The sequence below is a fragment of the Notolepis coatsorum genome, assembly GCF_963971535.1.
Source record: "Notolepis coatsorum genome assembly, chromosome: 4".
In the NCBI taxonomy this organism is placed as follows: domain Eukaryota; kingdom Metazoa; phylum Chordata; class Actinopteri; order Aulopiformes; family Paralepididae; genus Notolepis; species Notolepis coatsorum.
This window is the reverse complement of record NC_140168.1, coordinates 201655574-201674234: the sequence shown is the minus strand read 5'-3', so window position 1 is coordinate 201674234 and position 18661 is coordinate 201655574. Positions and strand designations below refer to the sequence as shown.

General features: G+C 45.0%; 1 protein-coding gene across 2 annotated transcripts in view; it reads left to right on the top strand.

The window, feature by feature from the left end:
- The window catches only part of kcnip4a (potassium voltage-gated channel interacting protein 4a), a gene marked incomplete at both ends in the record, with an annotated part of 306188 nt that overhangs the window by 85623 nt on the left and 201904 nt on the right, over positions 1-18661 (top strand). The window contains one exon of one of the 2 annotated variants that reach the window (XM_084312711.1): positions 11780-11891. The exons of the other annotated variant lie outside the window; for it this stretch is intronic. Coding sequence (XP_084168837.1) covers positions 11780-11891 — 112 coding nt within the window. Of the gene's footprint in view, positions 1-11779; positions 11892-18661 lie in introns of those variants that run through there. 2 annotated transcript variants of the gene reach the window in all.

Genomic DNA, 18661 nt, shown 5'->3' with positions numbered 1-18661 from the left:
AACTCAGCATATATGGGTCACTTGATTTAAGATAGGTATGGGTGAGGTTAGGGGCGGTCCTAACCATCAGGGGGCCATCTTGGATTGGAATATGTGCATCATGGATATTTGTTTTTTGCTGCTATTGTGAGAGGAAGGAGGGATTTTTCAGGCCTCCTAATATATTCTCCAAAAACCAAGGACAGTTCATCTGCAGTCGTGCTTCCCAGTGTATTACTTTTGTTCTTTTCCTTTTTGAAGATGTGGATCAACCCAGGACTGATCTCCTTCTGGACACTCAAAGGGTTGAGTGTGGTTGGACACTACTGGCTCTACAGAGCAGGGCTGCATGGTCTGGTAGGCCCGCACATGTATGTTGGTGCTAATGGACTGTAATGCTGACAGGACTGTTCTTATTGGTTTGATATGATTTTGTTGTACAGTATGTTGCTATGTGATGCCCCATTTAGTTTGCTCCTCTTTTTGTGGAACATAACACTTTGCTGCTGGGGGTGCCTGGTCCTGCTTATCAGCATTTATGATATTTGAGTGATTAAGACAAGATAAGATATTGCTTTATTGATCCCCTTGGGGAAATGTGGTCAATGGGCATCATAGCAGCAGGGGGAGGGGGGGGGTACAGACATGGGCAGGATAATGGTAGAAAGACATAAATATAGGCAATACAATTATATCTGCATATAAAAATATGAGGAAAATAAACAGTGTAAAACAATATAATTAACTGTGAATATAAAAATATGAGAAAAATATATAATATCGGTTATATTTAAACATTTTTACTTTTATGTTATGTTTTTTGAGAGAGAGAGAGGAGGAACGGAAGATAGACCGGGGAAGACATTCGGCAGAGATCACCGGGTCCGGGAGTCGAACCCGGGTCGCGTCTATATTAATGCCAGCCCAAGAGTGCTTCGCGTTTCTCTGATTGGCCACGACGCCCATGTGACCGCAGCGCGTGGCAGAGCGGAAATAGGCTGCTGCTCTGGCGAAAGAAAGACAAGCATTCTATTCCCATATTCTGCTACAAACTCTAACCATAACCAACTCCGAAAGAATGCCTAAACTTAACCGGCGAAAGAATGCCTAAACTGCCGGCGAAAGAAAGACAGACGTTAGTTACGTTTATATAGAGAGATGATAAATTAATTAAACGTAAAAAAAAAAAAAAAAAAAAAAAATTGAAGTGATTTGAACTTGTCACCAACTGACCGCAGGCTCCACAGCAAGCTGAGGAACGAGTTGAGCTAACCATCGATGTTAAAACAGGGGGGATTACGAATGCATAATGCCGCAGCAACCTATGCGCCTCTGCCGCTCCGCTCTGCCACTCCGCTCTGCCGCAGGGCGGTGCTAGGCGTTGTCACGTGGGGCGTCGCGGCCAATCAGAGAAACGCGGAAGCCATTCTTGGGCTGGCATTAATATATAGGCACCCGGGTCGGCTGTGTTGCACCGTAGTGCACCACTCGGGCACCCTATATTATATGTTACAATAAATACAGGCAATAAATTATTTGAATCTGAATGTATACTATGAGTAAAAGTACTGTTTATTGGCCCCATATCTCTCACATCTAACTGCTCCGATTGGCCCAACACACAGAGGACACGGTGCTCCCAAAAGGTTCTCACAGGCACGATTTTGGGGCTTTTTGAGGCACCCGTAGGTTCTTGAGGGTTTTTACAGTGTCGTCTAGAACAGTGGTTCCCAAAGTCGGGGTCGCGACCCAAAGGTGGGCCGCGAGCAGCCACGGATGGGCCGCGAGATGATTTAAAAAAAATAAAAAAAAAATAAAAAAAAACATTTTTTTATTTTTTATTTTTTAATTTTTATTTTTTTTATTTTATTTTTTTTTGTCAGGCCACTGAACTTAGAAGCAGGCCAGGACAGTGTTTCTAGTTGTATTCTAAAATTCTATTCTATAGTATTCTAAAATGTGACTATGGTTTTATATTAACTTAATAAATAAACAAAAACGAAAAATCTACTTATTTCAACGAACATTTCAAACTAAATAACAGATTATGCACATAAAACGCTGAAAACAACCGAAGCTACAATAGTATTTTAATGAGGCTATTATTATTATCATTATTATTTTGCAACAAGTTAGCCCTCTCATAAATAGCACATATAAATGAATAACTAACTTGAACTAACTTAATAGGATTGAAGTGATATTTGGCTTAAAAAATCGGTCGCATGACAAAAAAAAAAAAAAAATGCCAGACGATGTGCATTGGGCCGCGGCTCTCTGACGCCTTATTTTCTGGGCCCCGGCCTGAAAAGTTTGGGAACCCCTGGTCTAGAAGGCCCCCCCCCCCCCCCCCCCCCCCTCTGTCGTGTTACTTTGCACGGTAACAAATACGTGAGTCCTCTGCTTTGGGTTGTAAGTATGTTTATTAGCTTAGCCTCGCTACGTTACACGGGTGTGCATCCTAGGTTCCTCTCGAACTACCCCTGACCCCCAGTACGGTGGCCTGTACCTTCGCGTAAAGCGCACACACATTAACATAACACCACATCTCCCTTTCTAGAATCAATGGGTAGACTGCCATTGATTCCCCAGACCTTAGAGGATTATTCTGCCTCTATATCTAAAAGGTCTGTTCATCTGAACTGTTCTAAACAATTTCTTTAACACCATATAAACCATGGGTTCTATTAAACATAGCAATTGCTTTCTTTCGAAATGTATATCTAAACGAATAATATATATATAAACATGAAACAATGTCTATCTTAAAGGGGAACTATCTTATAAATGGCCTTTTTGAGTGTTTAGCATTGTTTCCTAGCTATGTGAACTTATATTAATATGATCTATGTCTCAAAATTCTCATATTGGCGCATTCTTCCAATTCTCCTCTCACAATATTCACCCTCACTGAACTGAGTCGTTTGAAAATGTGCCTATATGTGATGTCATATAGTCACTGCTGCATGTTAATGTTCAAGAGGCGGCGCAGGCCACACAGTGGTTTAGGAGCCGCCCTGCAGCCCAGGCTCAAAACAGCTCGAGATCTTGAGGTAGAAAAATGCTGTTTTTGAGGACTTGATTAGAAATACAAAACAATGAATAAAAAAAATATATATATTACAGAGGTGTTCCATAGACTCACAGGAATTGTGTAAAAGTGCCCAAATAGTGAAAGAAATAGTAAAATAGTTCCACTTTAACATAAACCTCTATCCTTCTATCGCATGAATGTCACTTTTCTTTACTCTCTCTCTCTCTCTACTGTCTCTTACAAGTCCAACCTAGTTGGTTTCACCACACATCTCCCAGACCTGGTTCTGGGAGTAGCTGGTGGTTCCAGGACCTCCTGCTCCGTAGGTTCTGCTGCACTCTGCTCCGGTGAGGGCTCCATGGGGACGAGATGGCGACGGTTTCGCCTTAATGTTCCATGGGGTCCATCTATGATGTACGAACGTGGAGTGGAGTGACTGCTGACCACAACTCCAGTTGCACTTTGATCTGTGACCCACACCTCCTTTCCTGGAGTGAGCCTGTCGAGACTTCGCGTACGATGACGCCGGTTGTAGCTTTGGGCATCTCTCATTCTCCTCTCCTCCTCCTTCTGAACCACTGCCTTACTGTCAGGAAGAGTAGGGACCAGTAGAGCAGGAAGCGTTGGCACCGTCGTGCGGAGTCTCCTCCCCATAAGAAGCTGGGCTGGACTGTACCCGTTATGCAACGGGGTGGCTCTGTATGCCAGCAGAGCACGGTATGGGTCGGCAGCCTTTTTCAGTAGGCCTTTTATTGTCTTGACAGCCCGTTCTGCCTCCCCATTACTCTGGGGATATCTCGGGCTGCTTGTGACATGGCGAAACCCATATGATGTCGCAAACGCTGCAAAGGCCATTCCGGAGAATTGCTGCCCGTTATCCGTCACCAGTTCCTCCGGGATACCATGGCGTGCGAAGATTGACTTCAAGTGGTGGATGACGTCTGTTGATTTTGTTGATTTTGTGGGAGTCAGCAGAGCGATCTCCACGTACCTTGATGCATAATCCACGACCAGCAGGTAAGTCTTGCTCTCCAGCATGAACAGGTCTGCTCCCAACTTCTGCCACGGTCGCCCTGGGTATTGAGATGGCATCAGGGGCTCCCTTTGGTTCTCTCTCTCTTTGCTGCATGTTCGGCAGTTGAGGACCAGCTCATTCAGCTGCTGGCTGAGCCCGGGCCACCATACAGACTGCCGTGCTCGCTCCCTGCACTTTACCACCCCCTGGTGGCCTTCATGCAGCCTGGCAAGCACGTCGTTTCTCATTGTTGAAGGGATTACAAGCCTGCTTCCCCTCAGCAACAGTCCATCCTCTACTGTGAGCGACGCCTGTTCCGCCCAGTACAGCCTGAGAGCCGGTTCACTGTTGTGTGGTGGCCATCCCTCTGCACACCGCTGCTTCACCTGTGCGCACACACTGTCCCCCTCCAACTGCTCTCTCAGCTCGTCCAGGTAGGCAGTGCTCGCTGGCAGGTTCTCTATTACCATGTCCACATAGATATTTGTATTCTCAAATAACTCCTCCTCCTCTGGTGTCTCTCTCCTCTTCACAGGAGCACGTGAGAGCGTATCAGCAGTCCACAGGCTCTTCCCTGGCACATGGGCAATGGAATAGGAATAGCGCATCAGGCGCATCCGGAAGCGCAGAATCCGTGGAGGGAGATCATCCAACGCCTGAGACCCCAGGAGACTCAGGAGAGGCTTGTGGTCCGTCTCCAGCTGGAAGTGTCTGCCGATGAAAAAATGTCTAAACCTCTCACAAGCCCAGGTCAAGCCCAGGGCCTCCTTCTCAACCTGTGCGTATCTCTGCTCAGTCTGTGTGAGAGACCGCGACACATAGGCTACTGGTCTCCACACTCCATCCCATTTTTGGAGAAGCACACTCCCCAAGCCGTACGACGACGCGTCCGCTGAGACCTTGCACTCCCTGTGGTTATCGTACATGGCCAACACTGGAGGAGATATTAGTGCATCTTTTAAATCTTGAAAGGCTTTGGCCTGCTCGATGCCCCACAGCCAGCAGTTCTTCTTTGACAGAAGGTCTCGCAGGGCCTTGTCTCTCTCCGCCAGCCGCGGGATAAACTTCCCCAGCTGGTTTACCATGCCGAGAAAGCTTCTCAGCTCACTGACATTTGTCGGCTCCTCCATCCTCCTCACGGCATCCGTCTTACTCGGGTCTGGGTTAATGCCACTGCTGGAGATCACATGGCCTAGAAAGGTCACCTCTTCCTTTGACAGGTCGCACTTGCCTGTGTTCAGGGTGATTCCTGCTTTCTCGATCCTCCCCAGCACGACATGCAGACGAGCGTCATGCTCAGGGGAGGAAATTAGGCCACTTTACTCGCCAATTGCGAGTATTTTTTACGTTTGGCGAGTAATTCATGAAGAGCACTCGCCAGTCTGGCGAGTACTAGTAATTACAAAACAAAACAAAAAAATCATTCTGCAATCTGCTGATTCGCTCACTGGCACAAACCGAACTCTGACTCCCCCCTTGATTCCTCCCATTTGCGCCACATAATAATCAGACCATAACCAATGAACATCATCGTTGTACAGATGCGCTCTAAGCTCCTCCAATGAACACTCGTTTTCTAGAAGATGCCGCCCATCTAGGGGAAGTGGACAGACCACTGCGCGCAGACCTACAAACTCCTGCCACCGGCAGCCGGCTTGACAACGTAGACAAACTTACAAAAACACATGAGTGGATGAAAATAATTGCATGTAGAGTCGTCGCTTTCGGATATCGGTGCGGTCTGACATGGGGGCGAACAACAGCACGCGACGCGTCTCCTTCGAGTCGGATGAGAATGACAAGTCAACCAGCATTAGCCGGCTAGCTACCTAGCATGTAACAAGCTACCATAACGCGCATTCAACATAGTGGACTATACTGAGCGGCTTTGCTTAAATGCAGCCGAGTGACATTTTATTATTACCGGGTTTCCCAGCATATCACCACTCGCCCATATGCCCTTCACAACGGTGATGTTGTCATATTTGGCATTCAGAACACACCTGCTGAACCCCTAGCGTTGTCGATTCGGTTCCAATGTATTGTCATCTTACAGCACAAGTACAGTACAACCAGAATACATTTGGCATACAACCAGAGTGCAAATGTACAAGTCAAGTTCAAGTTGTTTTATTTAGCTATTACATTACAGTGAAATGCTTGGTTCTTTCACTGCCCAACCCAGTATTGATTGATTGATTGAAAACTTTATTAACAGATTGCAGAATGGGTACAATACAGTACAGCTCAATACACACAATTGTTAAGGGGATGCAGACCAGAGAAGGACTTTAGTCTTGTTTACATCAGGGTCCCCCATTTCAGTCCTGTTTGCTTAATGCCTTGTCCACTTCCTCCACACTCCAATATGTTATGATGAATTGAAAATGGGGGACCCTGATGTAAACAAGACGAAAGTCTTTCTCTGGTCTGCATCCCCTTAACAATTGTATGTATTGAACTGTACTGTACCCATTCTGCAATCTGTTAATAAACTTTTCAATCAATCAATCCCTTCAACCCTGCTCCTGTCAAACCTGCTCTTTCCATTCCCTCCATCATGTCCCCCCTTTCTGATGAATATTTCCTGCACTTAAGAGTCAGACACACATTCCTAGTAGTTGAGCTGTGATGAATGAAAACTTTATTTAACAGATTGCAGAATGGGTACAGTACGGCTCAATACATGCAATTGTTAAGGGGATGCAGACCAGAGAAAGACTTTCGTCTTGTTTACATCAGGGTCCCCCATTTTCAATTCATTTTCAATTCATCATTCAGTATAACCTAGACCAGCCCAACCCAGCATCTTTCACTGCCCAGTTCAGCCCAACCCAGTCCAGAATAGTTCCCTCTTTCATGTTAATATGTGATTTAATGATGTAATATTTTGAAGAGTAGAGACAGTGTGATTAATTTACTATGATTGAAAATCAATTTAGACGAAGACGTACAAAGAAGTAATTATCACAATTAGCGATTTTTTTTGTCTGGTAAAAAATCTATTTGGCTGGTAAAAAAAATCAGATACCCGCCAGTTGGCTGGTAAGCCAAAAAGTTAGTTTCCTCCCCTGGTCATGCTCCTCCTGTGATCGGCCCCACACCAGCACATCATCCATGTGGCAGACGACACCCTCCAACCCCTCTGTGACCTCAGTCACCATTCTGTTTTGGAAGTGTTCTGGGGCGGAGGCGATGCCGAAAGGTAGGCGATTGAAGTGGTAACGACCAAACGGCGTGATGAAAGTTGTATACTTTGACGACTCCTCAGTCAGGGGTATTTGCCAAAATCCCATGTTCGCGTCTAACTTGCTGAATATCCTGGCTCCGGCCAGCATTCCCAGTGTTTCCTCGACTGTTGGCAGGGTGTATTTCTCCCGGCACACTGACTCATTGAGGTTTGTGAGATCGACACATATGCGTACCTCCTCTGTCTTCTTCTTAGGGACTACTACCATGCCAGCACACCAGTCGGTTGGCTCTTCGATCCGGCTGATCACTCCGAGGCTTTCCATGCGGGACAGTTCTTGCTTGACTTTGTCCATCAGTGGCAATGGAATCCTTCTGGGCGTCTTCAGTGAGAATGGTTGAGCCCCCGGTTTCAGCCTGATTGCATACGGCTGTTTCATCTCCCCGAGACCACTGCATATCTTTGGGTAGGTCGTCTTGAGCGTCTCCATCGTTATACTGTCTAGACGTGCCACAAGCTCCATCTTGCTGATAGCAGGTCTCCCCAGCAACGCTGAGTGTAGGTGTCGAACGACGTACACATCCTCCAACACCTCTCTCTCTCCTCTCCTCAGCAACAGCTTGGCGACGCCCACAACATCTAGTGGACTCCTCCCAGGTCCCATCAGTGGCTTTGTTGCTTTCTGCAGGGTAGGTGGATCCTTGTGTTTGTATATCTCTCTGAATACAGTGTGAGGCATCACAGTAACATCAGCGCCAGTGTCTATTTTGAATGGCACACGTCTGCCATTGATGTCTATGTCGACCATCCATGGCTCCCCATCAGTTGTGATGCTGCCCAAGAACATGTGCTCCTCCTCCCCATCACAGGAGCAGGAATAGTCTTCCTCAACCTCATGTACATTTTTGGAAGATTTACACACACGTTTATAATGGCCCATCTTCCCACATGAATGGCACTTCACCTCGTTAGCAGGGCAATCGCGCTGTGGGTGGAGCTGAGAACTGCCACATTTATGACACTGGACACTTCTCCCCCTCGGGTACTGGGTACTGAGTGGTTTGGCTGTGTAGCTGTTAGCCTGTTGGGGGCTGTTCTTAGCATAGTTCTTGCTACTGCTCTTAAACACCCTGTCCACCGATTTAATGTCACTTGCCTCTGTCCTGGCATCCCCTCGCAGAGAGGATTGCTGTCGTTTCACCTCCTCACTCTGCCTCGCCATGTTCAATGCCCTCTCCAAGGTTAAGTCTGGGTCCAGCTGCATGCGTTCTGACAGCCGCTTATCCATCAGACCGACGACAAGCCTGTCACGTATAAGTTCATTATGCAACACTCCGTATGTACAATACTCCGCCAGCGCATACAATGACGTCACAAAGGAATCGACTGTTTCACCTTCTCCCTGTTTGCGCATGTTAAACTTGGCTCGTTCATATATCACGTTCTTCTTGACCACGAAGAAACCTTGCAATCCATCCCGCACTCCTTGGTACGTACGTCGTAGATCAACAGCCAGATTCAGTCCACGTAAAATATCGTCCGCCTCATCGCCCATACAATATATTAGCGTGTTGACTTGATTCTCTTCAGAGCTAGCATTTAGGTTACTTGCCAGGCGAAATCTTTCGAACCTGCGTATCCACTTGGCCCACTCTTGCGGCTTTGAGAAGTCGAAGGACTCAGGAGGCTGGATGCTAAACGTAGCACTTGAAACCGCTGCCGCTACCGGAGCTACAGCGTTATTAGCGTTATCCACCATCTTTTTCTTTCTCCTTCTGCTTTTCTTCGTCATAAACGAGTCTCAAATGGCACTTTAATGTCCGACCGAACTCATACACAACTCTAGCAGGACTTCTGACACCATGTCGTGTTACTTTGCACGGTAACAAATACGTGAGTCCTCTGCTTTGGGTTGTAAGTATGTTTATTAGCTTAGCCTCGCTACATTACACGGGTGTGCATCCTAGGTTCCTCTCGAACTACCCCTGACCCCCAGTACGGTGGCCTGTACCTTCGCGTAAAGCGCACACACATTAACATAACACCACACCCTCAGTCTACTGGTAGTTGGCTGTGCCCAGAGAGGGTGACCTAAAACACTTCAAATGATGCATCTGAAACACAACATTAACCCTTTCCAGTTAACGTTGGTAGTGTGATAATAAAGGGTTAACCTTCTGTGGTGTGGCAGTGAAAGGGTTAACCTGCTGCCGTGTGGTAGTGAAAGGGTTAACCGTCTGTAGTGTGGCAGTGAAAGGGTTAACCGTTTGGTAGTGCGGCATGTGAAAGGGGTTAACGGTACACAATAAGCAATACATCAATTAAAACATCATTGTACTGCATCTTTAATAAGATGAGATATTCCGTTATGATTCCCTTGGGGGAAATTCGAGCGGCATAAATATGATGGGCAATAAAATTAGACCCGAATATAAAAATATGAGAAAAGATAAACGGTGTAAACAATATAATTAACTCTAAATTTATAAGAATATGAGAAAAGTAAACGGTGTATCAAGGCTCTCGTGACCCCCTTACCCGTGTATTACAATAATTGCCCCCCCTACACCCCCCCCCGCCCCCCCACCTCATGGCGCACTCAGCCAGGCTCATTGACCCCTTTAATTGTGTTTGATTAATCTGTCTCGTCCATCGATCGTGAAGATCCGCCCGTGTGCGTAATTTATCGATCCGGTTCCCACCTGGGTTGATGACGGTCTCCACACGGCCAGTAGGTGGTAGTGTCTCATTTACTAAAGACACTGACCACCCTCTTCTTTATCAACCTCTTTCTTCCTTGTTCATTCTCTCTCACTGTCTCTGTCTCTCTGTCTCTCTGTCTCTCTCTCTGTCTCTGTCTCTGTTTCTCTGTCTCTGTCTCTTTTCTCTCTCTCACTCTTGCTCTCTCTCTCTCTCTCTCTCTCTCTCTCTCTCTCTCTCTCTTCTCTCTCTCTCTCTCTCTCTCTCTCTCTCTCTCTCTCTCTCCTCTCTCTCTCTCTCTCATTCGCTCAATCAGTGGAAATATAACGTCTTGTCTATCCGTCATTTGCATTCCCTCCTCTGATTTCCTCTTTTACATTTCAATAGAATGTATTCCCTTTGAATGAAATTGCCTGTCTGAATGCAATCACTTGAATGTAATGAGTGGCTCTTTTGATTAATAGGTTTCACTGGCTGCCTAAAGACTGCATCTGGTAAAGGCCAAGGAAGGACCCCCCCCCCACATCCCCCCATCACATTGGAACGACCTGCCTATGGAGTTTTAAGATAAATTAATCTCTGTAAAATCACTTTTCCAATTGTAATGATTTTCAGCGCTGCATGTTTTTACTTATTAGTTTATGTGGTTTTTAATATCCCCTCTCCTAACATGTCTAATAAGTGGTTTTGTTTGAAAGTGTCTTGTAAGCATTGCTTTTGCTAAAATGACTATATAAAGTTCTGTATTGTTATTACAGTATTATTATGAATATTGAAGAGATGTTGTTTGGGTGACCGTTCTCCTTTGGAGCCAGGCTCTTTTCTCGCTACAGTTTGGTCACGGAAGGTCTTTAAAAATAAATCTAACTCATATAATTAATATAAAATAATATGTGAATCCATAAGTGAAAGCTATGACTTATCATGATCGCAAAGTACAATGGTGCAGAGTGCTTCCTGGTGTCAGCTTGGAATGGTTTTGTTTCCCGCTTTTGCCAGAGTTCTATCGCCTTGTACTCAGTTTGAATTGTTATCAGACTAGATGACTTTGCCTTTCATAGCACCTACAGGATCATGCAGCCATGCACACACACTTTAACATACTGTATTGTACTTTAACTATGGCACGTGACATAAGAGTACACTATTGTACATTTTAATATTTGTATTGCGGTAGATGTGTGGACAGAGGTGTGGATGTCTCCCGGTGCTCCACCTCCCTCCTGCCTGTCCCGTCTCCCATCCTTATCGCATGTCCACTCCCTCTCATCTCCCCCTCCCCTCCTTCTACTGCGAGGGAGAGTGCGCCTGGGAGAGAGGGAGAGGGAGGGAGGGAGGGAGAGACAGAGCCACAAACTGTCAGAGGGAAAAGAGTAGACTTCTGTGTTTCACCAGGCGTTCAGTTCACGCTCCTCTTCAAAGGACAGAAGGAGCGAGAGACAGTAGAAGAGGGACAGGGAGAGAGAGAGAGACTAGAGTTAAAAAGGGACATCAGCAGCCAAATTGTCTCTCTCCAGGACCCGTCTCCTCCCGGAGTCGTCTTTTCTACGTTTTCCTGGACGTGGACGGAGCCTCTATATGACTTAAAGCTCTTCACAAACCTGAGACGGGCTATCGACTCCCTCTTACCACCCCACCACCCCCCCTGTCCCATCCGACACCCTCGCCACCCCCAGACTGGATTGTGGGCGTGGGCGCGGAGGTGGAGTGGGCGCGGGGGAACTGGAGTGCCGGGGAAGGGGGCACGGCCAGTGTGGGCGGAGGAGGAGGAGGCGCCGCCGCGGGGGGCGAGGAGGCCGGCTCGGGCTCCGGGTACGGCTCTGGGTATGGTGGCTCGGAGCGGGGCGAGGGGGGCGGCGTCATGCTGAACGCCATCTGGGAGACGGAGGGGCTGCAGACGGTCGGCATCGTGGTGCTGCTCTGCGCCTCCATCAAGCTGCTGCACCTACTGGGCCTCATCAACTTCTCCGAGGGTAAGACGCCGACGGAGAGGGAGGGAGAGAGAGAGAGAGAGAGAGGGAGAGATACAGAGAGCGAGAGAGATGCAGAGAGAGAGAGAGAGAGATGCAGAGAGAGAGAGTGAGAGATGCAGAGAGAGAGAGGGAGAGAGACTCAGAGAGAGATGCAGAGAGAGAGGAAGAGACTCAGAGAGAGAGAGACTCGGAGAGAGAGATGGAGAGAGACTCAGAGAGAGAAAGGGAAACTCGGAGAGAGAGACTCAGAGAGAGAGTGAGAGATGCAGAGAGAGAGAGACTAGAGTGGGAGATGCAGAGAGAGATACTCAGAGTGAGGGATGCAGAGGGAAAAAGAGAGAGACTTAGAGAGTGAGAGATGCAGAGAGAGTGCAAAAGAGAGAGACTCAGAGTGAGAGGTGCAGAGAGAGAGTGAGAGAGCGAAAGACAGACTCAGAGAGAGTGAGAGAGCGAAAGGGAGAGAGGGAAAGAGAGAGACACAGAGGGAGATAAAGAGAGATGCAGGGAGAGAGGGAAAGAGAGAGAGGGAAACAGAAAAGTTTTACTTGAGGGAAAACCAAACCGGCTTGTCTGAACTAAGCAGAATAGAGACGTGGCGTCTTGTGAAAAGCGCTGTCGATGTGAAATATTTGTATTCAGTTGAAAATCATATTGCCCTCGATTTCTTTTTTGGGTCATTACTGTCGCCTTGACATAACTGGGTTCCTCTTTTGTCGCTAAAAAGCTGCGCAGAATCAGGCGCGAAGCCTCTGACACGGCGGGAGGGAAAACGAGGCGAGTTAATTATTGAGGTCACGGCACCAATGAAAGCTCGGTAACGCCAACTCTTTATGTTGCATCGGCTTTGTGTGGCGAAAACGGAAGATGGTGACATAGTACGAGGGACAGATGTGATGGGAGAGTTCTCAGACGGTCTCCTGATGTGATGGGAGCGTTTGGGAGAGATTGCTCTGCCAGAATGAGGGGCTGCAGCGGCAGAAACACGCTTGGGGAAAGTGGTTCTAATTGAATCTATTTATTTTTGGGAGCCAGGGCGCAGAGAGTCCCTCGTTCATTACTGAATCCCCCTGCAGTTAGTTTTGTTTTGCTTCCCCCCCCCCCCCTCTGCCTTTGATCTTCTGAAACTGAAGCTTGTGAGTGGTCCGTTTTTGTGTATGTATGTATGTATGTATGTATGTATGTATGTATGTATGTATGTATGTATGTATGTATGTATGTATGTATGTATGTATGTATGTATGTATGTATGTATGTATGTATGTATGAAGCACATTTAGAAGCACCAGTGCTGTGTGGCGTTTAGGGCTGACCTTCACATATTGTTTTGGAATTCGAAGCTTCGGTGCCGAGATTCGATTTAAAAAAAATCAAAACATTTATAAATTTCTTTTTATTATTTCTTTTACATTTTATTTTTTTATGTTGTGGGACTTGTACAGCACGTTGTTCAACTTTGTCAGTGCTGTAAAGTTTAAACCTTTTTAAATCTTAGACAAACAAAACACTTTGCTTTCATGAAATATTGTAAGCCGTCATTTGAGGCTTTATATATTTTATATAACAAAATCAATAAGTCTTGACAGACACAACCATTCCACCAGACATGCTTCTGCACGAGGTTTTACACTTCCAAAAGTGAGGTCGAATGCAATGAAGCGAACTGTCATGTTCCGTGGTATGCAGGAATGGAACTCTCTTCCCAGACATGTTAAGCAGGAGAATAGTAAATGCCGTTTCAAAATCGTGGTAAAACAACATTTTCAACCAAAGAAATTGACATTCCCTAATAGATAGTGTGTACGTAAATTAAAATGTATGTGTCTGATAAAGAGATAGGTATATATGGATGAAAAGGCATGTGTCTGATAGGGATATATTATTAAAATATTGTATAATTTTGTATTTTTATATTGTATTATGAATTTGATTAGGGTTTTTACTGTTGTTTTAATTGTCTGTATGACATGTAAATGTTGTGAGTGTATAAGGGTTTTTATTGTTGTTTTAATGGTCTGTATGTCATGTAAATGTTATGAGTGTATAAGGGTTTTTATTGTTGTTTTAATTGTCTGTATGACATGTAAATGTTGTGAGTGTATACGTCTGTAACTGTATTTTATGTGTTATGGACCCCAGGAAGAATAGCCCCAGCACTGCTGTGGCTAATGGGGATCCAAATAAACTTAAACTTAAACTTACTATAAAAGCAGCACAATGAACACAAATCTGTCAGTGCCGAGTCCAACCTCATCTTAAATAACAAACAGCACTCATCTTAAATAACAAACAGCATTGCTTGTTGTAGTTAACAAAGAGAGGCAGAGTTGATTTTGCAAAATAAAAAAAATATATATCATTTATATATTTTTTTAATAATCAAATTTGATTTTCATATTCGAATCCCATGCCCATCGAACAAAGCTTCGAAGCTTCGAAGTATTTAAGACAGCCCTATTAAATGGACTGTTATATCTTATTAAATTGTGGACATTTATTCATTCCCACTTATTAGACACTATTTCTGATGGTAAAATGAGCGTAGAAAGCAAAATACAGAATTCTGAAATATTAAAACGGAAAAAACGGAATTTGGAAAAAAAAATCATGGAATTTGGGATGTGAGGACTGTGTGTAACTAGGAGGGATATGAGGACTGTGTGTCTGTAATTAGGAGGGATATGAGGACTGTGTGTATGTGTAACTAGGAGGGATATGTGCACTGTGTGTGTGTGTGTGTAACTAGGAGGGATATGAGGACTGTGTGTATGTAACTATGAGGGATATGAGGACTGTGTGTAACTAGGAGGGATGTCAGGACTGTGTGTAACTAGGAGGGATATGAGGACTGTGTGTAACTAGGAGGGATGTGAGGACTGTGAATGTGTAACTAGGAGGGATATGAGGACTGTGTGTATGTGTAACTACTAACTAGGCAGGATATGAGGACTGTGTGTGTAACTAGGAGGGATATGGATAATGTATGTAACTAGGAGGGATATGGGGACTGTGTGTAACTAGGAGGGATATGAACAATGTATGTAACTAGGAGGGATATGAGGACTGTATGTGTAACTAGCAGCAAATGTAAATTGCCTTGTGTACATTGACAATAAAATAATCTTCTTCTAAACAGGTTTTTATGTCCTGATAATTCAGATGATCCATCACACATCCCCTAGCGCCGTATCTTCTTCTGTTCAGGGTGACGGTAACTAAATGAAAGAGTGACGTGTATTTTGGAAAAAGCTGACCTGACCTGACCCCAAAGAGGGAGTGTTTACCCAGAGCGCTGAGGTGTTGATGCTTCTGGGTCGCATGCTGTGTCTTTATCTGAAGGATAAACATCGTATCGTGCTCTCTGGATCGTTCTATTATACTCACACCAGCGGGGGGAACCCGTCCGCAGCCACAGGCGTAGATTTAGGGGAGGGGGGGTATTGAGAAGAGGTAAAAATATATAAAAATATATAGCTAACAGTTGGGCAACAGTGGCTCAGGAGGTAGAGCGGTCGTCTGGTAGTCGGAAGGTTCCCGGTTCGATTCCCGCTTCTCCCGGGCAGCGTGTCGATGTGTCCTTGAGCAAGACACGTAACCCCTAATTGCTCCCGATGAGCAGGTTGGGCACCTTGCATGGTCGCCTCTGCCGTCGGTGTGTGAATGGGTGAATGTGAGGAACAAAATAGTAAAGAGCTTTGGATAAAAGCGCTATATAAATGCAGCCCATTTACCCTTTAATATGAATATGACAACCCCCTCCCCAAAAGAGGTAAAAAATAATAATAAGGGGGTCAAAACATGTATATATCCTTCTTACCTGTAACTATAGAATACATTTTTGAGCATGTAGGGTATTAGATAGCAAGTATTATGTGTATATCTCGTATACTACATTTATTTAAATGGTGATTTCATTGGATGTTTACTGTTAATGCTTGTATGTCTAATTTTATGTTATGTTTAAAAAAATTATAAAAAAATCAAATACAAAAAAGAATACATTTTTGAAAGCAATACAGAACCCATGTGAAAGTATTAAAAAGCTGAGATCTTTTGGTGATCATGAGCGGCTGAGTAGGGACAAAGTCCAATCTGTGGTTTTGATTGGCTAAAACACACAGGGAGGAAAAACAGTCAAGTCCAGAGCCCGAGTGGAGCCTCACGCACAAGTGAACCACCACGGGCAAAGGCTCCAGAATGACAAACAATCATGGCTTAAATACTCTTGCGAGTTCCATATTTAGGGAGGTTGACCGGCTGGTTTGATGACCGATGATCTGACAGATTTGGTCCATAAGGTCTAAGTCCAATGTTGTGTTATCTGAGACGGTGCCAACGTGTCATGGCAACATTCTGCTGACCAGAGCAGACTTTTCGTCTCTAGTGTGAACGTGGGGAAAATGACAAAGGGAGAATGATTTTGTAATAAAAGGATATTTGTAATTTGGTTTGTGGGTTTAGGATTGATTTATCAGTTTTACGTGTTAATCTTATAGGGAGGATGATTTATTAGATAACATACAGTATGGCTTTCTGCTAGTGTAAAGTCAGCTCTGACCAGGCAAACCTGTGACCACCATGCAGGTCATCAGGTCAATGTATTCTTGGGTGCATGGTTTGGGAATTTGTTGGACAGAGTATCTTTTTGATTGGGGAGAATAAGACAAATATATTGCATGCGTCTCTGGTTCTGTGTAAGATATTAATTAAATATGATATATTAATGAAGTAATCCATGGGGCAAGTCTAACTGTATGTTTCTAGAATTATCAGAGTCTGTAGTACCCAGTGGTCAAGATCTATTTGTAGCTTGGTCACTGGACCACATGCAGCCACATTCCAGAGTGGGGGAGATGATGCTATCATGGTTGACCAGAGGAGAGCTTGGATGTAAGGATATTAATGAAATATTTACACATGAGAGCCTTACTGCATTATATTCCATTATATTTGTGTCAGCGGGTGCCTGGGAATGTTGTCTTTTCCTTTACACAAATAAAGACCTTTCCGCCATACATTTCTGCAGAAAAGGCACAGAGTGGTGCATAAAAGTATACACCAGAATTCAGGTTTGAGGCTCAATACCCTGCACTCAGTGCCCCCCCACCGCAATGTAGGCCCTTCTCCCCCCCATGCTTTTAATATTCAGAACTGTCGTCATATTGATCACGTGCACAATGAATGCATTGAAGCCAACGTGTTGGGGGGGCCCATCCGCTAGTGGATGTGATATGTATTCCTCGCAGATGTCATGATGCGCATCATGCTCACTCCAGCGTAATTAACTGTAACATGCATGCTATCCGAGCTTGAGCCCCGCCGCCTGACGAGCGTCGCGGTCGATAACGGTATTGATGTTGAGCACGTCTCCCTGTTGTTCCATGTTCAGAGGAAGATGAAGGGATTCAGATCATGCGATGGGGTTTGAATACGGCCGAACCTGCCGGTCCAAGTGTGATGGGTTCTTGAATACAGCCAAGCCTGCCGGTCCAAGTGCGATGGGGTCTTGAATACGGCCAAGCCTGCCGGTCCAAGTGCGATGGGGTCTTGAATACAGACGAGCCTGCCGGTCCAAGTGCGATGGGGTCTGAATATACGGCCAAGCCTGCCGGCCCAAGTGCAATGGGGTCTGAATATACGGCCAAGCCTGCCGGCCCAAGTGCGATGGGGTCTGAATATACGGCCAAGCCTGCCGGTCCAAGTGCGATGGGGTCTTGAATACGGCCAAGCCTGCCGGTCCCAAGTGCGCTCGAGGGGGGATCTTTGACAAGTGGTTAGAAAAGACGGATCACCTCAAATGAGCTGTGTAAATGACTTTGAAAATGTGATTCTTTCATATAATTCATTACATTTATATAGTGCTTTTCTAGACACTCAAAACGCTCCCTACAATGTAGGGTGTAAATGGCCTCCTTCACCCAACCTTGGGCTACGCAGGCTCAATGGCTGCCATACACTGGCACCAGGCACACATCACATCACACTACACAATGGCTGAACGGCTCAGGAGACAGGGATTGATATCAGACAATTAAGCGGAAGGTATGATTAGGTTGCCTTGGTGTCAGAGACCTGATTAGGAATTTGGCCAGGAACGCCGGGGAACAGTCATTAATACGTTTTACTGCATTATAATATATTCCATTATATTTGTGTCAGTGGGTACCTGAATAATGTTGTCTTTTACTTTACATAAATAAAGACATTTCCACCATATATGAATGCAGAAAAGGCACAAAATGGTGCACCAGAATGCAGGAAATGAATTGTTTGACGCTAAAAATTTCCCCAGACCCCTCCACTACCTTTCTCGCCTAACCCTTTCACTACCAGGTTAACCTTCTTTTTTTTTTTTTTTTTTTTTTTTTTTATTATTGCAAAACAAAACTTATTAAAAGTCAGTACTCAACACACAATGTATAATGAAACTTTCAGTAAAGGTGGTTAAAATATATGCAAGTACAGAAACAGGATAAAACAAAAATAGTCAATAATAACATTTTAACCGTATACAGTGTATATCCAGCGAAGTTACAATTATATAAATGTTAGTATATAATATACCCCTAATACCTATTTTCTAAAACCCTACACACATATGCTCCAGCTCAAACCCCCCCCTCCCGGACCCCCTCTTGGATAGTACCTCCATTATCCCTCACTCCTAACCAGACACTACCATTATAGGCTAGCTTTTATTCTCTCCACCACTTCTAACCACATTGACATTTTGGATTCATTGAGCCCCAGAATTCTTGCTGTAGATATTTCTT